This window comes from Chrysemys picta, chromosome 4, assembly GCF_011386835.1.
Source record: "Chrysemys picta bellii isolate R12L10 chromosome 4, ASM1138683v2, whole genome shotgun sequence".
In the NCBI taxonomy this organism is placed as follows: Eukaryota; Metazoa; Chordata; order Testudines; family Emydidae; genus Chrysemys; species Chrysemys picta.
The window spans coordinates 122748101-122773895 of record NC_088794.1 but is presented as its reverse complement, the minus strand read 5'-3'; the positions used below and the strand labels follow the sequence as shown (position 1 = coordinate 122773895).

The 25795-nt window shown below is 44.4% G+C and overlaps 1 protein-coding gene across 5 annotated transcripts in view; it reads right to left on the bottom strand.

Moving 5' to 3' along the window:
• TTC8 (tetratricopeptide repeat domain 8) overlaps positions 1 to 16994 on the bottom strand; it is a 66033-nt gene extending 49039 nt beyond the window's left edge. For 2 of the 5 annotated variants that reach the window (XM_065593500.1, XM_065593499.1), the window contains exon 1: positions 16332 to 16557. In XM_065593500.1, coding sequence (XP_065449572.1) covers positions 16332 to 16445 — 114 coding nt within the window. In that variant the 5' untranslated portion in view covers positions 16446 to 16557. Of the gene's footprint in view, positions 1 to 16331 lie in introns of all 5 variants that reach the window. The other 3 variants (XM_065593498.1, XM_065593503.1, XM_065593501.1) reach the window with 3 other exon arrangements.
• Positions 16995 to 25795: the final 8801 nt, after the last annotated feature.

The window sequence follows — 25795 nt, the reverse complement described above, 5'->3', positions numbered from 1 at the left end:
ATGGAGAAAGTCTCTGAAGGAAGCTACAGAAGGTTCCTGGGGGAAGGCTGAAGGTAGGAGAGCAAGTGAGGTCTGCTGGCTGACCTCCCCAAGCCAGGGCTCAAGGCAGGAGAGCAGCAAAGGGAGTTGTCTGCTGATTCCCAAGCCAGAACTGAGTGCTAAAGGCATAGGAGCAGTGGAAGATCCTACGTGTCTACAAGTCTGAGACGATAAGTTAACGGAACAGGAAGAGTGATGGATACTCCTCTGAGGATGAACTCCCAGCACAGAGGCTGTGGGGGAGCAGGGATGCACTCCGACTGGGACAGCTGTCCTGGCAGAAGGATAGGAGAGGACCAAGAAAGATGCCAGAGTGGGATATATGTGACATCAATGGACTAGATGTCATCTAATTTTAAGGAATACGTGCACTGGGATGATAAATGGACTACATTTGGGGACTTCTGTTATGGATGATTTGCACTAGGGTTTTTTATGATAAAGCTGCCCCAAGGAGAAGGTGTGTTGAATCACAAAATCCTGTTTGGAATCATTTGGGGCTCAAGCAGTTCCTGCCTCTTGAATACTTGACTTTGTTTAGGATGCAAAGTTCTTTTAATGGGTACTAGTCTCCTAGATGCTACTATAAATTTATTATTCTAATAAAAACAAGGACATTGAGGTTGGTCCAAGTTGTTCTTTATTCATCCCATTGTGTGTATTATAGCTTTGCTGCTCAAGTTTATGTTAAGTATTAGTGTGGGTGGATAAGTGCCTGTGTTGTGCTGGAAAATTTGCGCAGGTTGTATATCGGGGTGTGTGCTGCAGTGAGGCGCTGCATTTGGGGTTATTTGTGTGTGTTGTGCAGGTAGTTGTGATTTGCGCTTGTGGGATTGTGCTGGGAGAATTTTGTGTTTTGTTTAGGGGTGTAGGTTGCACTGGGGAGTCTGGATTATTCTGTATGGGTGGAACCAACCTTTTGAAGAACTGTAGCAGTTGGGCAAAGTAATCTACCATCTATGTAATCCATCATCTGTCCATCTCCCTCATATCATTGACTTATTATAACCAATGAATTTGTAGCATGGAAATTAGCTGTAAAATAAGGGTCGTGACTGGCTGAGTTACTGCTGATATCACAATGATTTAGGACTGCTGGCCAGATACATGCCTTACCGTTTTATAATATATAGATATGGGCTATTAGAAAATGGTTTAAGAGCAGTTGGTGATCCTCCATACTGTGTTGCAATAGCAAATGAGAGCAATGTTAAGGATACTGTGGCAGCTCTACTTCAAATGCCTGTATGTTCAAGTTGTGTATCTTACTCTATGCATTATTTGTTAACATTAATTTAGGGTCATCCAAAATAGTTCCTATATAAAAGCATTCATCATGAAGAAGCTAAATGAAGCTACGAGAGTTACATTCCCTTTCATTTTGAAGAGAGTAAGGTTGACCAATTACACATGGTAGGGAGTATACACTGCCTTGCCTGCACTAGAGTTGTAGGATGTGTTGGCTAACATCTTAGAATTTCTCTTAATTAGGATGTGTTGGCTAACATCTTAGAATTTCTCTTAATTAGGATGTGTTGGCTAACACATCCTAGTTAAGAGAAATTCTAAGATATTAACTAACATTTAAGCAAGTGATGGAACTTTTCCATTCACATGAATGGAAATGATTAAATAATAATAAAATGTAGTGTGACAGAATAAGGGTGGATCCTGCCATTTTTACTCATGTACGTAATCCAACTGAAATCAATGGGACTAGTCACTTGAGTAAAGACCTGTGTGAGAGGACTTACAAGACCAGGCCATTTGTTAGCTTATTCTTAACAATAAAGGGTCTAAATTTGCCATCTTTTACACATCTAATCCCCTCTTGAAGTTGCTAATGTTGTAAAAGTATAAATGAGAGAAGAATTCAGCCCAAATTTATAAACCATTTTATAAATGAGGGCATTTTAAAATGAAAGTTTGTGTGAAATCAATCCATTTTAAGAGAAAACCACCAGAAAGAGCTGTTTTTATAAAATTAAACCTTTAATGTAACATCTTAAAGAAAGAGGCGAGCCTGAAACACTGTTCGGATAACTATTTTTGAAGCTTAGAACATGCCTATATCTACAACTGAAATTTAAGGTAAATATGAATTGATATCTGCAACATACTGTGAAAAATCAGTGTATACTGAAAATGCAGGCCAAATTGCTACTGGCATCACTGTAGATCTGCATTATCATAGTGCAGGGAAATGACTAAATGAATCACTAATAATATTTATCTTTACATTTAATAACCACAGCAATTTGTGTCAACCGTTTATTTCAGCTGAGGATGCTTTCAGAAATGAACCTCCATGTGAACGTGTTAATTATATGTTTACTCTGACCTTGTTAAAATCAGCATACAAGCAGCTAGGTTTAAGGTGTTTTGTTTTAATTATTTAGCATTTCATTTCTATAAAGAATAGCAAAAATCAATACCATAATCATAAATGGGGGTAACAGCACTGAGGGTCAGGGGAGGGAAGTATTTTAAAAAAAGACAGAGTTTGTGCTTTCACTGAACTTATAGCAGAGCATTAAATACATTTTTAAAAGCAGGATATTCATTATACATCTATTAACAATTATACTGTTGAGCCATTTCCCCTCCCCCCCAATAGCTGAACATCAGTGCTGGTTTAGTGCCTTGAATGTGACATATGGAACACAAAGAACAGTAATCAGATTAGGCAACTAATCAGAACAATAAACAGACAGCAGTAGAGGAAGAGTGTTCTCTCTGTCATGCTACTACTACAAATATGGAAGCCAAGGTCCAATTTCTTATGGTAGGAAAAAAGATTGTATTTGGCATTAATGGTTCATGCATTCATAAACCCAGCATGTTGTAAGAGTTTTACTGGGAGACTTCTTAAATAAATAAATAAATAAATAAAAATAAAGTGCATATCAAAAGAGAATCTGTTTAAGGGAATTTTTTAAAACTTGAGGAATTCCTTGATCTGATTTTTAAAAAGTTGATCTAATTACATTTCGGAATCAATTTTAATGATTAATTCTTTAAGAATTGGTTTACAATGCCAATATAAAGTATTTCGTATCGTTGCATGAGAAATTCTACTTTATGCATGATTGGCTGAATTTCAGTGGAGGTTAGGAGCTTAAATACTCTTGAGGATGTGGGCCATAGTCTAAGTCCCATTTTTAAGTTAGTGTTACTTAAGCAATTTTGAAAATTTTACTACTCAGTCTTTCGTTACATCATCACATACTGCTTTTCCTGACTCATTCAGTACACCTAATTGATAGGTACTCAGGGAATGACTCAGGACTGTGTACAGACAGGGCAAAACTTCCACCTTGCGCCCCTCCCCCCAGCCCTTCGGCAGCTCCCCCTCCCTCCCCGTGGCAACTCCCCTGGCAGCTCACACCCCCCCGGGAGCCGTGCGGCAGCTCCCCACCCCAGCTCACCTCTGCTCCGCCTCCTCCCAGAGCACACCGCCCCCGCTCTAATTCTCCTCCCCTCCCAGGCTTGCGGCGCCAAACAGTTGATTGGTAGCACTGGCCCTGTGTACAGAATGAGACTATTCTAGAACCCCTGCCTCATTTGTTGTAAAAGTTGGAAGGTGTGCATCCAGTGAGTCAGGAACTGCAGGAAAAGAGATGAGGGTCTTGAGGCTAAGAGCTGAATGGCACCCTAAGGAACTGGATTCTATCCCTTCTCCTGGCCCAAAGTTCCTATGTGATGCTGAGCAGCTCACTCAAATCAAACTTTTCACAGGTAGTTATTAATTGTATATTCACTTCAGGGTTCCCAACATGAGATATCTGGGGCTTGAGTTGCAGAAGTGCTGAACATGCAACTGTAAACAATGTCAATGGGAGCTGTATTTTTGAACATATAAAGTGCTATAAAAATGCTAAGCTCTCTGGATATTAGGCCCTGGGCATCTCAACTTGGGCACCAAAAACCAATGGACAATTTTGACCGTACTTGCTCTGGGGTTTAGTTCCCAATTTTAAAATTGAGAATACTATTACTTTACCTCACAGGGATGTTGTAAAGATAAATTCATTAATGTTTTTCAAAAATTTAGATTTTATGGTGATGAACACCATAGAAAAGTATTCAGTACAGGTTTTTGATGGTGTGGGGAAATAATGCATGAGGCCAATTGTTGAATAATAAGGATAAAAAGAAATGCTCTTAAATTCTTTTTTTTTTTAATTCACAACCATTGTCATTTTTAATTACTGAATATTAGAATAAGCATGTAAAGATGTGAGTAGATGTTTGAGTAATGTGCACCCCTTAGAGTTCTGACCTCAAAGATTATCATATACTTTGATATCTGCTCTTATGAGTGTCTTAGAAAATAAATATTAACCTTTATTAAATGCAGAGTAAACAGATTTGCGTATGTGAATATGGATTTCCTTTTTAATCACTTATTTTCAATAGCTTGAACAGGGTGGATTTGATTTAAATCAGATTGATTTAAATCAGATTGATTTAAATCACTAGTCAGGAAGACTCTATTTAATTATGGTTTTCTACATAAAAGTGCATTCTTGTTGGTTGTTATAACCTTAATACATATTCTTCACAACTCAGAGATAGATGTAGGTTTCATTTTTAGAAGGTACACACTATACATTTTTAAACAGTGATTTATCTTGAAAACTTTTCAGATTAGTTTTTCAGCTCTATCAGAAAATGAATGATTGTTTGGTTATTTCATTTACCAAAGGTAATTGAAGCAGATATTTATGAAGTCATTAGGAGGTGAACTATCTCCAATTCAACAGGTTTATCGTTAATATTTGGAGGATTTTCTTGTCATGCTGTATTAGGAGGAGAACATCGCCAGACAGACATTTAAATTGTGTTGTTTTTTTTAAAACTAAAACAACAACGTTAAGTATTCTGGATTTTTTCCTTCAACAACAAACATAAAATATTTTAACAAAACAAGCATATGTCCCTCGCTTCTCACATTTATCTCCAGACTTCTTCTCCTTGTCCAGATCTGTTCTGCCCCCAACAATCTTCTATTCATTGAACTTTTTTGAAAATTTGCACTTTTAGAGAGAGGTAAGGGATTGACCCTGTTTACACAAATTTGCAGAGGGACAATAGAGTTGAGCTCTGTTATTTCTCACCTCTCTATTATTTATTTATTTAAAAACATTTTTGCTGTTAACAAGCATGTTACCTCTGGAGACACAAATCCACAGTTTGAGAACTGCAAAACTAAGCATCTCTGATGGTATCTTCTAGACCAGTGGTTCTCAAACTTTTGTACTGGTGACCTCTTTCACATAGCAAGCTGCTGAGTGTGACCCCCCTTAAATATATTTAAAAGGTTTTTAAAATTTATAACACCATTATAAATCCTGGAGGCAAAGCGGGGTTCAGGGTGGAGGTTGACAGCTCACGGCCCCCCATGTAATAACCTTGTAAGCCCCTGAGGGGTCCCAACTCCCAGTTTGAAAACCCATGTTCTGGACTGAGCACTGAGTCCCACTGGGTAGATAGAAAGATTAACCTAAATAATCTATACAGAAGCCTGTGGAACCTCATAAGATTGGATCCCTAATCCATGAACTATTGGAACTCATTTACAAAACTTTTCTTAAACATTACATGAATATATTGTCTCATACTATAGAATTGGAATTTATAATCCCTATTCCATGATGAGATATCTTTGAGCTATAATGTATCTTAATTAAAACTATCTTTAGATAGGTTTTCCCCCCAAAAAGAATTTATCAAGAAAATCCGATTTAAATAAAAAAAATCACTTAATTTTTTTTTTAAAATCATTGATTTTTATCCACCCTGGGCTCGAAACAATACATAATGTTAGACTGAGTTTAAAACAAAAGTGCAAATAAGTTAATACGAAAATGCAGATTGTGGCATACTAGCCCTTTTCCCTCTGACCTGAGCCAAGCAGAATCCACATATGACAGATTGATAAGGTACGGAGATAATCTTTATTGGACCAAGTTGTGCTGCTGAAAGGTACAAGCTTTTGAGCTACACAGAATTCTCCTTCAGGTCTGGGGAAGGAAGCAGAGTATCTGAGTGAGACTGGTAAGCAGAAGGGGCAACATGTTGGAGGTCACTTGCAATGAAATGGGAAATTGGGGGTTAAACTGTTACACATAAAGGGTTTGAAGTGAGCAAAGCAGGGTAGCAGGCAGTGTGATATGTTGCCAATTGTTGTAATAAGCCATAAAAATCAGTGTCCCTATTAAGTTCATGGCTTTTGGTGTTATAAATTTAAGTTCCCAGGCTCGCCCTTTGAAGGTGTTGTGCAGATTTCCTTTGAGGACAAGTACTGAAAGATCAGATATGGAGCAATAGGTTTGTGAAAAGAGTTGGTCCCTGGGTGATATAGCGTATTTGTCTTTTATCACTTTTTTCTCTGTGAGCTCATGAGAGAGCACAATGATTGTGTGGTTTCACCCATTCACTAGTTGAGGCATTTTATGCACTGGCTGAGGTATACCACATGTTGTGAGATATGTATAGGACCCAGGAACTTTGAAAGGTGTGTTGTGAGTGGTATTGAACACCATAGCAGTGGAGATATTTCTGCAGATTTTGCATCTGTTTTGGCAGGGTCTGGTGCTGCTTTGATTTGGTGGGCCCTTGTCTGTGGGGAGTTTGCTTCTGATGATGATGTTGGCAAGGTTGAGGAGATGTTTGAAGGTCAGAAGAGGGACTCAGAAAAGACTTCTTTCAGGATGAGGTTCCCATCAAATATGGGTTGTTATCGTTTGATACCCCACATGGGTTCCAGTGTGGGCTAGTAGGTGACAACTAGGGATGTGTGATCAGTGGGTTTCTTTTTCCTGTACTGAAGCAGGTTCTCTTGGGGTATTTTGGTGGCTTTTTGCATTATGTGATCTTCTCTGGTAGGGTGTCCCTATTTAGTGAAGGCACTTTTAAATGTGTTTAGGTGTGTATCCCGGACTTTCTCTTAGGAGCAAATTCTGTTTTATCTAAGGCCTGGCTCTAGATAATAGGGTTCATTTGGTTTTTTTGGTGTGTCTGGGGCAGTTGCTCAACTTGTGGAAGTAAATGTGGTATCCGAGGACCATCATGACTACAATAACACTGCAAACATGTGACAGATATCAAGGCCTGGATCAAGAAGAAAAAGATAAAAGTGCACTAACATAGTGAGGAGAAAGACACAGAGTTTTATAAATCAGAAGCAGAGTTGTAAAATATCAGGCAGGTCGCCAATAAAAGCTAATACTAGCCTTAGATTCTGTGTGGATTACAATAAAAGCTGCATGCTGCGTAGTAGATAACATAGTAATTGGCAGACAACAGAGACGACAAATCATTTTACATTAGTTTGCCTTCTAGCATTAATTTTTTCAAACATTTTAAAGGCTAGTCTTTATGTACACAGTAGAAAATGGCTTCTTAGTGAGATTTCAAATGTAGAATTTTTGATATGGTGAGTCTGACTCAAGTTGCTACAATGAAGAATTTCTTGCCTATTAATTTCGTTTCTTACACTCTGTTTGTACCAATAAAGAGATTTTCTCAATACTTGTACACCATCTGTTAGTAGTTCCACCTTCTACCTGGGCTGTCAGATAAGATTGTCAGAGGATTGCCATCATATTTCTGACACATAAATACACCATGAAATACTGTGCACTCTACAATCTCTCTGAAGAAATATGCTGACCAATTCACATTAAACTAATTATTGCAGTTTTTTTAAGTCTATGAACTTTTAGTATTGATTTCAGTTATACAAAGTGTTTTCCACAGAGACTTAACAAGTACATAGTGCATATTTAAATTATAAAAAATTAATCTGAGGATTAAGAGCATCATTCAAGCAGAAATACAGTTCACTTTAAAAAGCAAGTCATTCCTGTTTTAATTGAACTTTTAAATGAGAATTCCTCAAATAATTATATAGCAACAACATTGAAACTGACTATATGCAAAGAATTGTCAAATGCTTTCATCAAGAAAGGTATAAATAATAAGACAGCTTGGAAAAGAGGCGACTAAGTGGGGGGATATGATAGAGATCTATAAAATCATGAGTGGTATAGAGAAACTAAATAAGGAAGTGTTATTTACTCCTTCTCATAATACAAGAACAAGGGGCCACCAAATGAAATTAATATGTAGCAAGTTTAAAACAAACACAAGGAAGTATTTTTTTTCATGCAACGCACTGTCAACCTCTGGAACTTGTTGCCAGAGGGTGTTGTGAAGGCCAATACTATAATGGGTTCAAAAGGGAGCTAGATCAATGGTTCCCAAACTTTAACAACCTATGAACCCCTTTCACTAAAATGTCAAGTCTCACGAACCCCCTCCTAAAAATGAATATTTCCAGGGATTTTCTCCTTTACCTGAGTATAACTTATAAAAGCAGTGATTTTGGAAATATAAAATTTGTTTTTATGACATGCTTATTACACACTATTTATTATTTATCATTACAGTATTTTTATTACATTATGAAAACGGCAACACTCTTCCAAGATCTCACTTTCATAACTTGTATCACTTTGAATAAGCCTGTTATAAGACAAGGCTCCTATGTTTCATCAAGGAGTATCTGATGTGAAACAACATGAAGGTATTTAAGAAGCCAACTCAAAGAGTTCCTGCTACACAAATTCAGGTCTTGAGCAGTCCAGGCAAACAACGCACGTTACAACAAAGCTTAAATTTGTTCTTCATAATAATTTAAAAAACAATACTAGCTGTCTATTTAATTTTAAAAACAGCAAAAAATATCCACCTCCCTTTCCATTTCTTATAAGGAGTCTTGAAGTTTAAACCTCCTCAGTGTGATAGATATGCTTGCTTTGATCTGCTTAGCTCTTGGAAGTCCAAGGGCTCTGGGCTGCTGGCCCCATGCTGCCTAGGGTCCCTAGGGACAGCTCTGTCTGCCATTAGGGAATTTTTCCCTGAGAACCCCCTGTAACATTTTGAGAACCCTCAGGGATTCACAAACCCCAGTTTGGGAATCACTGCGCTAGATAGGCCCATCAATGGCTATTAGCCAGGATGGGCGGGAATGGTGTTCCTAGCCTCTGTTTGCCAGAAGCTGGGATTGGGTGACAGGGCATGGATCATTTGATGATAACCTGTCTGTTCATTCCCTTTGGGGCACCTGCCATTGGCCACTGCCAGAGGACAGGATACTGGGCTTGATGGACCTTTGGTCTGACCCAGTATGGCCGTTCTTATGTTCTTAATCTGTTACTATTGTGGTTGCATCTAGGAACCCCAGTCATTGTTGAGGGCCCCATTTTTCTAGGCATTGTACAAACATAAGATGGTCCCTGACCCATACTGGAAACACACTTCAAAAAGCTTGTCTTGTTTATGGTGTGAAGAACAGCTCTGCAGATGTCTAGTGCACGTACAGCAGTAATTAGTGGAAACAATATGAGGTTACAGCTTCAAGCTTTCTCTGAATGTCCTTTTTTAGTAAAAGCTTTTTTATTTATTCCTTTTGCGTGGTGACTTAGGGTATGAATAAATATCTAGCGTAATCTAGTGCTCATCAAATCTTATACCTTGTGCAATTTCAGTGGCATAGGACATTTTGAGAGAAATAAAATCTTCCCAGTATATCGTGTCCAGAGGCAAAGCCCATCTAGCTGTTCTCCAAGAAATAAAAGCAATAATGGCCTTTACATAAAATGATATTTATCCAGGATGAAAGTTGGAGAACTTTTTTTTTTTTCATGCAATATGTATAAGTAAAGTATATACCGTGAACAGCACGCTGAACACTTAGGATATGTCTACACTACGAAATTAGGTCGAATTTATAGAAGTTGGTTTTATAGAAATCGGTTTTATACAGTCGATTGTGTGTGTCCCCACATAAAATGCTCTAAATGCATTAAGTCGGCGGAACGCGTCCACAGTACTGAGGCTAGCGTCTACTTCCGGAGTGTTGCACTGTGGGTAGTTATCCCACAGTTCCCGCAGTCTCTGCCACCCATTGGAATACTGGGTTGAGATCCCAATGCCTGATGATGCAAAAACAGTGTCGCGGGGGGTTCTGGGTACGTGTCGTCAGGCCCCTCCCCCTCCGTCAGAGCAACGGCAGACAATCGATTCGCGCCTTTTTACCTGGGTTACCTGTGCAGACAACATACCACGGCAAACATGGAGCCCGCTCCGCTCAGCTCAGTTCACCGTCACCATATGTCATTGGGTGCCGGCAGACGTGGTACTGCATTGCTACACAGCAGCAGCTAATTGCCTTTTGGCAGTAGACGGTGCAGTATTACTGGTAGCCATCATCGGCTATCTGGGTGCTGGCAGACGTGGGGCTGCATTGCTACGCAGCAGCAGCTCCTTGCCTTTTGGCAGTAGATGGTGTATTACGATTGATATCCGTCATCGTCATATTCCTCAGTGAGCTCAATCAGAGGCACCTGGGCAGACATGTTTTGTCTCCTGGAGACTCGGTCCTGCCGGCAGTCCTATTGAACCATCTTGACAATGATGGCTAGCAGTCATAGTACAGCATCTTCTGCCAAGCACCCAGAAGATGCCAATGGCTATCAGTCATGCTGCACCGTCTGCTGACAGCTTAAGATGTAAAAAATAGATGGACCAGATTTGTTCTGTATTCATTTGCTTCCCGCTCCCTCCGTGAAATCAACGGCCTGCTAAACTCAGGGTTTTGAGTTCAATCTTTGGGGGGCCCATTCTGTGTGACAGTTGTTTGTGTTTCTCCCTGATGCACAGCCACCTTTGTTGATTTTAATTCCCTGTACCTGTACGTCATGTTGTCAGTCGCCCCTCCCTCCCTCCGTCAGACAATAGTTTCGCGCCTTTTTTCAGCCCAGACGTCATAGCACTGGGATCATGGAGCCCGCTCAGATCACCGCGGCAATTATGAGCACTATGAACACCACACGCATTTTCCTGGAGTATATGCAGAGCCAGAACATGCCAAAGCAAAACCAGGCGAGGAGGCGATTGCGGCGATTGCGGCACAGCGATGAGAGTGATGAGGAAATTGACATGGACATAGACCTCTCACAAAGTACAGGCCCCAGCAATGTGCAAATCATGGTGTTACTGGGGCAGGTTCATGGCATAGAACGCCGATTCTAGGCCCGGGAAACAAGCACAGACTAGTGGGACCGCATTGTGTTGCAGGTGTGGGACGATTCCCAGTGGCTGCGAAACTTTCGCATGCGTAAGGGCACTTTTATGGAACTTTGTGACTTGCTTTCCCCTGCCCTGAAACGCCAGGATACCAAGATGAGAGCAGCCCTCACAGTTGAGACGCGAGTGGCGATAGCCCTGTGGAAGTTTGCAACGCCAGACTGCTACCGGTCAGTCGGGAATCAATTTGGAGTGGGCAAATCTACTGTGGGGGCTGCTGTGATCCAAGTAGCCAACGCAATCAAAGACCTGCTGATATCGAGGGTAGTGACTCTGGGAAATGTGCAGGTCATAGTGGATGGCTTTGCTGCAATGGGATTCCCAAACTGTGGTGGGGCGATAGACGGAACCCATATCCCTATCTTGACACCGGAGCACCAAGCCACCGAGTACATAAACCGCAAGGGGTACTTTTCAATGCTGCTGCAAGCCCTGGTGGATCACAAGGGACGTTTCACTAACATCAACGTGGGATGGTCGGGAAAGGTACATGATGCTCGCGTCTTCAGGAACTCTGGTCTGTTTCAAAAGCTGGAGGAAGGGACTTTCTTCCCGGACCAGAAAATAACCGTTGGGGATGTTGAAATGCCTATTGTTATCCTTGGGGACCCAGCCTACCCCTTAATGCCATGGCTCATGAAGCCGCACACAGGCAGCCTGGACAGTAGTCAGGACCTGTTCAACTATAGGCTGAGCAAGTGCCGCATGGAGCTGGAATGTGCATTTGGACGTTTAAAAGCGCGCTGGCGCAGTTTACTGACTCGGATAGACCTCAGCGAAGCCAATATTCCAATTGTTATTGCTGCTTGCTGTGCGGTCCACAATATCTGTGAGAGTAAGGGGGAGACATTTATGGCGGGGTGGGAGGTTGAAGCAAATCGCCTGGCCGCTGATTACGCGCAGCCAGACACCAGGGCGGTTAGAAGAGTACAGCAGGGTGCGGTGCGCATCAGAGAAGCTTTGAAAACAAGTTTTGTGACTGGCCAGGCTACGGTGTGAAACTTCTGTTTGTTTCTCCTTGATGAACCTTCCCCCCTCTTCCCCCCGGTTCACTCTACTTCCCTGTAAACTAACCACCCTTCCCTCCCCCCCTTCGAGCACTGCTTGCAGAGGCAATAGTCATTGTTACTTTGCATTCTTTATTAATTCATCACACAACTAGGGGGATAACTGCCAAGGTAGCCCGGGAGGGATGGGGGAGGAAGGAAGGAAAAGGATACACTGCAGTTTAAAACTTTAACATTTATTGAAGGCCAGCCTCAGGCAATCATCTGAGGTGGAGTGACTGGGTGGCCGGAGGCCACCCCCCCCCCGCACGTTCTTGGGCGTCTGGGTGAGGAGGCTATGGAACTTGGAGAGGAGGGGTGTTGGTTACAAAGGGGCTGTAGCGGCGGTCTCTGCTCCTGTTGCCTTTTCTGCAGCTCAACCATACGCTGGAGCATATCAGTTTGATGCTCCAGCAGCCGGAGCATCGACTCTTGCCTTCCGTCAGCAAGCTGACGCCACCTATCCTCTTCAGCCCACCACTTGCTCTCTTCAGCCCGCGATTCAGCCTCTCCTCTCGTTCAGACTGTGCTTTTTTGCACTCTGACATTGACTGCCTCCACGCATTCTGCTGTGCTCTGTCAGCGTGGGAGGACATCTGGAGCTCCGAGAACATATCATCCCGAGTCTGCCGTTTTCTCCTTCTAATCTTCACTAGCCTCTGTGAAGGAAAAACATTTGCAGCTGGTGGTGGAGAAGGGAGAGGTGGTTAAAAAAGACACATTTTAGAGAACAATGGATACACTCTTTCATGTTAAATTTTGCTGTTCACATTACACAGCACATGTGCTTTCGTTACAAGGTCGCATTTTCCCTCTTATATTGAGGGCCTGCTAGTTTGCTGTGAGAGATCACTCATGCAGTGCCAGGCAACAGATTTCGGCTTGCAGGCAGCCATGGTAAGCCACACAGTCTTTTGGCTTTTTTAACCTTCTTAACATGTGGGAACGGTTTCAAACAGTAGCGCCCTCATTTCCCATACCAAGCACCCGTTGGGTTGGCCATTTAAAATGGGTTTGCAATGTAAAAGGAGGGGCTGCGGTTTCTGGGTTAACATGCAGCACAAACCCAACTACCCCCCCACAGACACCCAATTCTCTGGGATGATCACTTCAGCCTTCCCCCCCCACCGCATGGCTAACAGCGGGGAACATTTCTGTTCAGCCGAGCAGGAACGGGCACCTCTGAATGTCCCCTTAATAAAATCACCCCATTTCAACCAGGTGACCAGGAATGATATAACTCTCCTGAGGATAACAAAGGGAGATAAGGAATGGATTTTGTCTGCATGCCAGCAAACACCGGGACCATACGCTGCCATGCTTTGTTATGCAATGATTCCAGACTACGTGCTACTGGCCTGGCGTGGTAAAGTGTCCTACCATGGCGGACGGGATAAGGCAGCCCTCCCCAGAAACCTTTTGCATAGGCTTTGGGAGTACATGAAGGAGAGCTTTCTGGAGATGTCCCTGGAGGATTTCCGCTCCATCCCCATACACGTTAACAGACTTTTCCAGTAGCTGTACCGGCCGCGATTGCCAGGGCAAATTAATCATTAAACACGCTTGCTTTTAAACCATGTTTAATATTTACAAAGGTACACTCACCAGAGGTCCCTTGTGTGCCCTCATATCCTGGCTGTTGGGGAAACCGGTTTCTCCGCTTCCTTGCTGTGAGCTATCTTCATTGTCTTCATCATCATCTTCCTCATACCCCGAACCCGCTTCCCTGTTGCGTGATTCTCCACTGATGGAGTCAAAGCACACAGTTGGTGTAGTGGTGGCTGCACCCCCTAGCATGGCATGCAGCTCTGCGGCATGTTTGCGGCTCTGCCCCGGACCTTCTGTTTTGCCTCTCTGGCTTTGTGGTAGGCTTGCCGTAGCTCCTTAATTTTCAGGCAGCACTGCTGTGTGTCCCTGTTATGGCCTCTGTCCTTCATAGCCTTTGAGACTTTTTCTAATATTTTGCCATTTCGTTTACTGCTACGGAGTTCAGCTAGCACTGATTCATCTCCCCATATGGCGAGCAGATCCCATACCTCCCGTTCTGTCCATGCTGGAGCTCTTTTGCGATCCTGGGACTCCATCATGGTCACCTGTGCTGATGAACTCTGCGTGGTCACCTGTGCTCTCCATGCTGGGCAAACAGGAAATGAAATTCAAAAGTTCGCGGGCTTTTCCTGTCTACCTGGTCAGTGCATCTGAGTTGAGAGTGCTGTCCAGAGCGGTCAGAATGAAGCACTGTCGGATAGCTCCTGGAGGCCAATAACGTCTAATTCCGTTCACACTACCCCAAATCCGACCCCCAAAGGCCAATTTTAGCGCTAATCCCCTTGTCGGAGATGGAGTAAAGAAACCGGTTTAAAGGGCCCTTTAAGTCGAAAAAAAGGGCTTCGTCGTGTGGACGTGTCCAGGCTTAATTCGATTTCACGCTGCTAAATTCGACCTAAACTCATAGTGTAGACCAGGCCTTAGAGAGTTAATACTCATTCAGATGGAACAAATTGTCAGTTCCATGTAATTGATATTCCTGCTAGTCTTCAATATCTGGTAAAGGGACTGTATACTTGAATTTGTTGTTTTAATCAGCAATCTTAGTTTTACACTTCAGCCAATCACAATAGCATCTGAGCACTTTTGATATAAAATCAATAGCAAAATCCCTTGTGCACTTCATGATGTGTCTAGTACTTCTCCTTTTACAGGGTCAGAATTCTGCTTGGGCTGGGGGAGTTTTGGGGTGGACTGGACTTGGAGGGGGGGGAGATAAAGGGCCACAATTATCTTATTGCTATTATAATGTACTTATTTTAATTATAGAAGTACCTTTGTCTCCTACTTCACTACTCGCTTTGGATTTGGAGACCTAAAGTGCATATGCCATCTCATGCCACTAGAGTAATAGATGGCCCATCAACACTGATTTAGAGTAAATATGTGGGGGCTCCACTGCTTTCTCTAGAAGTAGGGTGACCAGACAGCAAGTGTGAAAAATCAGGACTGGGGATGGGGGGTAATAGGAGCCTATATAAGAAAAAGATCCAAAAATTGGGACTGTCCCTATAAAATCAGGACATCTGGTCACCCTACCTAGAAGGAAATAAAGATTTCAGGGAGGTCTTTCCTTTTTTTAGCATTTTTATCTTAATGGGGAGGCTTAGCATCAAATGCGGACAGCAGATATACATTCAAGTTTGGTTTTGATTTTTGTTCTTGCTCAGTTCTGATGCAGTTATCAAGTTAATAGTACTTCTGTGAGATCTACTAATAAGCAATACATAAGAGCTAGCTAACATTACTTTGCAGTGTTGATGTTGTTGTGTTGGTCCCAAGATATTAGAGGGACAAGGTCAGTTAGGTAACATCTTGTATTGGCCAGACTTCTATTTAAATGCAGTCAAGGTAATTCCAGACTGTCTAGCAAATGTTTCTGGCTGATGCAATTTATAGGTTTACACTCGCTCCTCTGTCACTAAGGGTACGTCTTCACTTACCGGAGGGTCTGGCGGCAGGCAATCGATGTTCTGGGATCGATCCCGGAAGTGCTCGCCGTCGACGCTGGTACTCCAGCTCGCCGAGAGGAGTACGCGGCATTGACGGGGGAGCCTGCCTGCCGCGTCTGGACCCGCGGTAAGTTCGGACTAAGGTACTTCGAATTCAGCTACGTTATTAACGTAGCTGAATTTGCGTACCTTAGTCCGAAGTGGGGGCTTAGTGGGGACCAGGCCTCAGACAATCGCCCACTTGGAACAGCTATGTTTGGCAACAAGCGATAAACAGAGAAGCTGCCCGAGCCTCCCTTGTAGGAAGCATGGCTCCCCTAAGCACCTCGAGCAACCCAGTCCCTGGCTGGACTGCAGGCAGGAAAGTGATGATGTTGGGGGCCAGGGGAAAGCTGGGTGCACAAGGTGTAGCTACAAACCCGACAGCGCGGGCACACTCCGCCCACCCCGGGTGAGGGGGCGCTAACACACACTCCCCGGCGCCCGCCCACTCTTACCCCCGCTCCAGCTCTCCCGTGAGTCTGGGTCCTCAACCTCCGCCCGCCCAGCAATCACGCAGCGCCCCTACCCCCGCGGCCGGGCCCAGTACCTGGTGTCCGGGGGATTTCTCCAGCAGCTGGGAGCAGAGATCCGCGCAGAGCTGGAACTTCCGCCGCCTGAAGTAGCTCCAGGCCTGGAGCAGCGGCTCCATCTCCAGCCCCATCCTGCCGTGCGGGGCGGACCTGGATCCGTCCCGCACTCAGCGCCGACCGGCCTCCTCCCCTCAGAGCTGGCGTCCCTCTGCCAAGCAACGCCCGAGCCGGGGCCTAGCGGGAGCAGAGGTGGCCAAGCAGCTGCCTGAGAAACAGCGCAGCCCGGTTCGCTCTGCCCCGGCCGGCCCGAGCCTGCCCGCACGGTATCCTGCTCCCGCGGATACTGCAGCAGCGGCGGCTGCTCCTCCAGGGCACAGTCTCGCTGAGTCCATCAGGGGCAAACTCTGCTCTCCCCGGGCCCTGTGGCCTCCCTGAACAATCCTCCGTCCAGGCCCGGCCCTATCTCCCCAAACACCAGCGGGCTGCACCCTTAGCCCTAAGGGTGTGGTAGTGCCCTCTCCCAGGACTTCCCCCTGGGCTCACCGCAGACGCAACCCCGATAATTGCCAAATTAAACTGGCTCTCTGCCCCCCGACTAGTCCCTGAGGGGTGAGTACAGTGATCCACTTCCCCTATCAAATGGGCTTGGGGCAGACGCCCCGATACTGCAGACACATGCTAAATTTGAAGTCAGTGGGGCAACTCCTCTGCTTAAAACTAAGCGTATGTGGTAGCTGGAGTGGAGCTTTATTCTGTATATCTGTTATCAAACTCATTCAATGTATCTTACTGTATTGTGCCAACTCACACATTCAGGCCTTGCCTAAATACAAACGTTATACAGATCAAACTAAATGGGTTTAACTTTAGAAACTGATGTAGTTAAATCAATGCAGCTTTTGTGCAGATCAGGCTTTATTTACAATAGTGTAAATCTGGAGTAACTCCAAGGGAGTCGATTTGGGACCTTCTGCTGCTCCATTGAAGTCAGAGGTAAAATTCATATTGATGTTAATGAGAGCTGGATCAAGCCCTTAACATTGGTAACCGAGAGCAGAGTTTGGTTGGGTTACTAACCAGTCATGCCAAGGATCCCAAATTTTATTTTTAAAACTGTCTACTGTATCATACCATTGTTCATTTATGATATAGTATAACATTTCTCTTTACCGAGAACTAGTGGATTCAAGGATTTCCACTTCTGTGTTAAACAGTTTGGCCCAAGAGAACACTATAAATATCAGTTTTTCTATATGATATTATATATAGTAGAACAGTTCTTAGGGTTGGAGGGGATTAAATTTTACAGCAGAACTCTTTATGTGCTATGGATATGAGAGTTTAATTTTAAGAGGTGTTCATCACTTGCTGTTACTATTCACTGTGGTGGGAACTCAGTACTTCTGAAAATCTGGAATCCTGGAACCAGGTAAAGACACTCATAACCAAAGTATAAGAACAGTAAACATATCTTGGAGTCACACTGCCAAATGCTAAGAACTCAGTTCTACACTCCTCAAGCAAAACATCTGAAGACAGTGGGAATTCTGGTTCCGAAGAGTACAGGGTTGGGCCCACTGTGAACAGCTGTGCTTTCTCTGCCTTGGAGCCTTCTCTGGCTCCTTTTAGATTTGGCAGAGAAAACCAATCAAGAACTAATTTCAGATATTGTAGTGGTGGAAGAAAGTTGGAATGGTAATAATTGTTATGCTGGAAGATGTTAATGATGGCCACTAATCACACACCAAAAGTTAATTAATGTATTAAGCACACTTCATTCAAGCTGAATGAGGGAGCACTTAAATATCCTATTGTTAGTGACAGCTGAAAGAATAGAAGCCACTTCCCAAGGCATGGACCAGCCTGGAAGAGTTTGAGTGAGCGGGGCTGTGGGGATTGGTTAAAAATATTGATTGGCTGCAGCTGTTTGCTGTTTTTTTCCTTCTGACAGACACAGACAGTGAGAGAAATGTGGCGATCTTGGCTCTGAGAAGGCGCAGACAGAAGACCAGATCCACATAGGGACTTACATGTCTCAATCTGAGGTTTAGGTGCCTAAATCCTAGTTTTAGGCAGTACTGTGATCCACATGGCTGCTGCCTAACCCTGTAGATGCCTAAACTCAGCACCTGTTTTTTTTATTTATTTATTTATTTATTTATTTTTTGCTGTACAAATTCCTGAGGCAGCACCTGAGTTTCTACCTCAGGTATGTGCACTGTTGCCTCACAATGGGCATGAGTAGGGCCCTACCAAATTCATGGTCCATTTTGGTCAATTTCATAATCATAGGATTTAAAAAATCATAAATCTCATGATTTCAGCTATTTAAATCTGAAATTTCACTGTGTTGTAATTCATAGAATATCAGGGTTCGAAGGGACCTCAGGAGGTCATCTAGTCCAACCCCCTGCTCAAAGCAGGACCAATTCCCAACTAAATCATCCCAGCCAGGGCTTTGTCAAGCCTGACCTTAAAAACCTCTAAGGAAGGAGATTCCACCACCTCCCTAGGTAACCCATTCCAGTGCTTCACCACCCTCCTAGTGAAAAAGATTTTCCTACTATCCAACCTAAACCTCCCCCACTGCAACTTGAGACCATTACTCCTTGTTCTGTCAAATTGTACTGGTCCTGACCCAAAAAGGAGTTGTGTGTGTGTGTGGGGGAGGTTGCTAGGTTATTGGAGGGGGGGATGTGATACTGCTACCCTTACTTCTTCGCTGCTGCTGGTGGTGGTGCAGCCTTCAGAGCTGAGCAGCTGGAGAGTGGTGGCTGCTGGCTGGGAACCCAGCTCTGAAGGCAGAGCCACCACCAGCAGCAGCGCAGAAGTAAGGATGGCATGGTATGGTATTGCCACCTGTTTGCGCTGCTGCCTTCAGAGCTGGGCCCTCAGTCAGCAACTGCCACTGTCTGGCCACCCAGGTCTGAAGGCAGCAGCGCAGAAGTAAGGGTGGCATGGCATGGTATTGCCCCTTCTGTGCTGCTGGCAGGGTGCTGCCTTCAGAGCTAGACACCTGGCCAACTACTGCTGCTCTCTGGCTTCCCAGCTCTAAAGACAGTGCAGAAGTAAGGGCGGCAGTACCATGACCCCTCTAAAATAACCTTGTGACCCCCTCTGCAACTTCCTTTTGGGGCAGGACCTCTACTTTGAGAAATACTGGTCTCCCCCGTGAAATCTGTATAGAATAGGGTAAAAGCATACAACGATCAGATTTCACGGTCTGTGACACGTTTTTCATGGCCGTGAATCTGCTGAAGGGGGAGACAGGATTTGAACAGGACTCTCCCACCTGACTGCTCTAACCCAAGGGCTGTAGAATAGTCTGATGGGGCAGGTGAGATTTCCATCGTTTTTTCCTGTTGAGTTATTAGTTATTGAAGCAGGCGGACTGGACCCTGGGTCTTCCCCGACCCAGGTGGCTAATTTAACCCTCAGGCTATAGAGTCATTCTCTCTTTCTGTCTGTCCCACTCAGTATGTATATAAAGTAGAATGTTGTGATGCTTTCTGGGGCACCCAGGGTTTTGAGGCACCTCGCTACCACTTACGCCTTGCATGAGTAAGATTTTACTGTGCCTACCATGGGTCAGCTTCCTGACTCCACTGGCCATGGGCAACATAAGTGCTCCACTGACCCTCTGCAGGTTAGCAGTAGGTTATTTGTAAAATAAAATCATAACATAACACTAGGGTTACCATATTTTAAGTGTCCAAAAAGAGGACACTCCACGGGCCCCGCCCCTGCCCCAGCCCCGCCCCTGCCCCAGCCCCGCCCCAACTCCGCCCCCTCCCCTGGACGCTTCGCCCCCCTTGCCCCTTCCCCACCCCTGCTTCCCGCGAACATTTGATTCACGGGAAGCCTGAAGCAGCAGGCAAGTTGGGGCGGGGGGGGGGGGCGTGGCCCAGTCTGGCCCCCTGGGCCGAGCAGCTCTCTCTGGCGGCCGGTCGGCCCAGGCATCTCCTGCCCGGCTTGTCTCGGGCCCTGGGGTGCCGGCCCCCGGCCGAGCACCGCTGGCCCCGCACCGCCAGCCCCTGGTCTGACCCCCAGCTGAGCACCGCCGGCTCCAGCCCCTGGCCCCGGGCCGAGCACCGCTGCCCCTGGGCCGAGCACCGCCCGGCCGAGCGCCGCCGGCCCCCGGCTCCGCACCGCCGGCCCCGGACCCTGGCTCTGCACCGCCGGCCCCCGGCCCGGCACCTCTCGGCCTGGCACCACCAGCCCCCGGCCGAGCACTGCCCGGCCCCCGGCTCCGCACCGCCATCCCTGGCCGGGCCCCCGGGCCGAGCACTGCCACCCCCGGCTGAGCACTGCTGGGCCCGGCCCCCAGCCTCCAGCCGAGCACCCCCAGCCCCGCACCGCCGGCCCCAGCGGCTCCAACTCCCGGCCGAGCATCGCCGGTCCCTCCCTCCCTCCCTATTTTCCCGGACAAGTCCGGCTTTTTGGGATTTCCCCCCGGATGGGGATTTGAGGCCCAAAAAGCCAGACATGTCCGGGAAAATCCGAACGTATGGTAACCCTACATAACACGCATTCTAGAACTCAGACTTATTTACCTTGATACTTTCTTGTCTTATAGAGTTTACCCCAAAGTCCTTCCAGCTTTTTTCATCCAGGCCTGGCTGTGATCCCTTTTTCATGCAATAAAACACTCGGCTTGTCCCCTAAGTAAAGGGTGCAGGGTAGCAATCTCTTGGTACCCTTAAATATATCAGGCCAGTTCTTTTTGTTTTTTTCATAAACAAGACACCCCCTACCGACTTCTTCCCCACCCCCGTGGCCTTCCTCTCATTGATTTTTGCAGTCTTTTAATCAGCATATGTCTCCCTATGCAAACAGGCTTATAGTGTGAGACATGGAATACACAATGACCAGAAGGGAACGCATCTGCTACCTCCTGCTTGAAAAGAATCTTTTTAAGATATGTTACCTCTTGGTTACTTGCCTTAACTCTAACACTTGGAGAACATAATTTCCAGTATAGATACATAACTTCTTAAATATTATCCATACATAAATTTTGAAATTATGATAATGATCAGTGAGCTTCTGGATTGTGATAGAGACCTTACATGCTTCCCAGGATTTCCCTGTAAAACCCTCTGCATCTCCTGTGCACTCTGCCAGTTGGCATCAAGAGGTCCCTTGGTCACAAATGGCTTGAACAGAAGAAGGCAAGCAAGGATCTCCTTTCCCTATCAGTAAAAAGCAACAAAGAGTCCTGTGGCACATTATAGACTAACAGACGTATTGGAGCACCTTTTAGCCCAGTGGTTAAAGCACTCACCGTGGATGTGGGAGGCACAGGGTCAATTCCCCTCTCTACCTGAAGGGGAGAAATGATTTGAACAGAGATCTCCTACCTATGAGGAGCGTACTTTAACCACTGAGTTATGGGATAACTTGATAGGGGAAGGTATCAGAGGGGTAGCCGTGTTAGTCTGGATCTGTAAAAAGCGACAAAGAGTCCTGTGGCACCTTATAGACTAACAGACGTATTGGAGCATAAGCTTTCGTGGGTGAATACCCACTTCGTCAGACACATGTAGTGGAAATTTCCAGAGGCAGGTATAAATATGCAGCCAAGAATCAGTCTAAAGATAACGAGGTTAGTTCGATCAGGGAGGATGAGGCCCTCTTTTAGCCGTTGAGGTGTGAACACCAAGGGAGGAGAAAATGCTTTTGTAGTTGGCTAGCCATTCACAGTCTTTGTTTAATCCTGAGCTGATGGTGTCAAACCTCGTTTTCTCTAGACTGATTCTTGCCTGCATATTTATACCTGCCTCTGGAAATTTTCCCTACATGCATCTGACAAAGTGGGTATTCACCCACGAAAGCTTATGCTCCAATACGTCTGTTAGTCTATAAGGTGCCACAGGACTCTTTGTCGCTTTTTACAGATCCAGACTAACACGGCTACCCCTCTGATACCTTCCCCTATCAAGTTATCCCATAACTCAGTGGTTAAAGCACGCTCCTCATAGGTAGGAGATCTCTGTTCAAATCATTTCTCCCCTTCAGGTAGAGAGGGGAATTGACCCTGTGCCTCCCACATCCACGGTGAGTGCTTTAACCACTGGGCTAAAAGGTATAAAGGAAACACTGCTTAAGCTCCCTATATAAATCAGTCACCGTGTGGCAAGTACTGTTCTTGCTGCAGGGGTTGCCAGTTTGCTGTGATTACATCTGAGCTCTAGGGTATGAGATTAGGCATTAGAATTTTGTAGGGTAATTGTCTTGGGAACATAAGCAGCCTGATTCCTGTATAAACAGGATGCCTGCCTACTGAGACTGTCAGCCCTTGTGCAATTGCTGAGGAGTCCAGAATTAGCGCGGAACCTGAGGATCATTCACAGAATTGTGAGTGCACCATCTTTTAGTTAGATAGTCTGGACAGATGGTTTAAAAGGCGCTCTATTCATCGAACTGTGTCCTCAAGCAATAGAGTAAATATTTGGGGATTACTTAACATCTATTAAACCTGTTGAAGGGACTTACCATCCTATCCCACATGAGTCTTTTGGGCTGTACTGAACCAAGTTAGCCAAATTGCTTATTGCTGCTACAGAAGATACTCACCCTTGCTGACCTGTGAAAAGGGTATGCATACCAAGAGGACACTAAATGTTATTCCTGTTATATCAGGTCACGCGATTGGGAGTGCTGAGGAAATTCATTAGTGTTATCAGCATGGGGAGGACACTGGTGACTGTGGGAGTTTTGGTTTACCCTGTCCTGTCATATTTTCTTCCTGTTTAATACAATTCCTCTGTATATATTGTTTGTGTTTATTCCTTAGGAGTCTCCAGCTATCTGGCAAGCAACTCAGGGCTATCCTGTGGTCGGAATTTTCCATTCAAACCTCCTCGCTGCCTGGTGATCCTACTAGGAAGGAGCAGGGATCGGAGGAGGCACCATCAAGTATATTTATCTGGTAAGAGAATAAGGAAGTTACACCCTACTGAGCTTGAGGCGGGATCCAGATGAACCCAGCCCTGTCCATCAAAAACCCAAAAGGAGCTTTCTTTGGTGTTAAAGGAGCTCTACACACCAAAGAAATATCTGATACATATAGTTAGTTTTTTTCCTCCTAATGGAAACAATCCAGGAGGGTACCAAATATTGGCTAACAGCTTGGACCAAGGGGAAATAATGTGCATAAACACTGCTTTATTCTGATGGGGGGCAGGAGGAAGTAGCACAGGCTGTGCTTGCACTGCTCATGCTTAGCAGTTTAGAGTTGGATTATGGCTGGCCTATGCATGAGTGAATGCAGGAGGACAAGGTAGCACAAAGCTCCCTATATGGGGAGTGCTTCTCTGAGCTAAAGGGGGTTAATGAGGATGAAGAGGTAATGCCTTAGTCCTGTCCTGCCTGTATAGTGGTCTCTATCGATGGGAGCACACACTGCATCTCATGAAAACATGTAGCAACTGGTGGGCTCATTCTGCACACCTTGTGCTTCAGCCTTTGATCAAGCGGGCTTCTTAGTGCTCCACTTGAGGATGTCGTGCTCTGCACTGACTTCAGTACAGGGTTGTAGCCAAATCACTATTGAGTTCTTAGCTTGTTTAAAATTGCAAACCCTACGGCATATATTTAATGGTTTGGCATAGTATCAAAGGGTATGCAAGACATGGCATTCAAAGGGATTATGAACATTTGCCAGTAACTATTGATTTATTAAAAAGATTAGTAGCAGTGCTTCCAAGCATTTTTGTGAACATTTATGAGACCATGCTTTTTGAAATATCTTTTGTTAAGATTTTATGTAATTTAGTACATCTGGGGCGCTATTTTATAATAGAACACAAGGTGAAGGACACTTGCAGTTTGCATTTTGAGGTCTATACATTAATTCTAAAGTTACCTGGGACTAAAACAGATGAAACTGGTATGAGCAGATGTAACCCACACACCTTCTGTGCGTTGTATTCTGTCCTATCTAGTGGTACTGAGACCACTTAGAGAGAGAGATAAAATGAGATGCTCTACAGCCTTAGCTAACAGCGAGTTGGCTTTTAGCTCATGCAGTAGAGGCTTACGCACTAAGCTCTAGAGGTCCCAGGTTTGATCCCGCCTGCCGAAAACCGGGGTCTGGTGTCAGCGTTACACAGACTCGGGACAAGTAGTGACTAAATATTTGGTATTTTGCTATTTTTAAAGGAGTTTTGCATATTGCACACTATACCAGTTAAGTACAATTTGTAAGTTCTATAACAGCCTGGATTTACACACAGGTTAAGGTGCTTTATATATTTCAGACACTGGCATTATCCTCCTCAAGGAATTGAGGTATATGTATTTTTTTGTAGCTCTGGAGCCTTTCACGTTTAATATCACTAGTTAAAATCCATCCCAGACTGGTAACAATTTAAAGGTGTTACCATATGGTAGCTTATAAGAACATAAGAGCGGCCATACTAGGTCAGACCAAAGATCCATCTACCCCAGTATCCCGTCTTCCAACAGTGGCCAATGCCAGATGCCCCAGAGGGAATGAACAGAACAGGTAACCATCAAGTGATCCAGTATTTTATGTGAAAGTAGTTGCTGGTTTCAGTAAAATTCATAGTGAATAAGCATCTACATATTAAACTATTACAACTACTATCACCACAACTGGCATGCTTGTTTGCAGTCTCAAAGAGGACAAGGAGTAAATGGGTATGGAAACTGATTAGTTTCTCATTCCCTTCAGTTCAGGGTTGAGGTACCATGTAGGTAAAGCTTGCATTGCTTCTGCTTGAGTGATTACCTGCCATGTGGAAAAACTAGAGAACTTTAGGCTGTAGGGTAGTCAATAAAAATAATATTTTAGAGGCCATTTCTTAGGACTAGATAGCGTGGGAGTGAAAAAAAAAGATAGATTTCCTGCTTGTGAATAGTGACTGCTAGGAAGAGTCTTAATTTAGCACCACAGCTCTTTGGATCTGGGAGGCATTGTTTAGGTGAGAGAGGATTTTCATTGATGGGAACATTACAGGAAAATGTGAGTGGAATGATTCTGTAGAGGTGTTTGCAATTTGTATTATGAAAAGGAAAACATAGGCTGAGTGGTTTATAGGTGCACCTGTTGCACTTTCAGAAGGTTTTGTGGTCAAGAGAAGGCTACTTTATATTTATATTTGAAGTAATGGAAGGGTCTACTGTATAATTTAGTGACATTTTGAGTATTTTAGATCAAACAGATTTGAATTTATTTATAGATCCAATCACGAATAAAGTAATAGTCTTTGTTGTCAATGACATGTCTTGGAGCAATGCTAAACAAATATGTTATACATGCAGTGCAAATATAGAAGTAAATCTATTAAGGAAGGTAGGTAAATGATATATTGGCGTTCAGGAGCAAAAATTATCCAAAAATCTTAGAGAACTGATTCTTGATCATGATGGCTAAAAGAAATTCTGATAATATCCACGAGTTTTATAAATGCGTAAGTGTATTATGTTAGGAGACATCTTTCCTCTGCCTGTACAT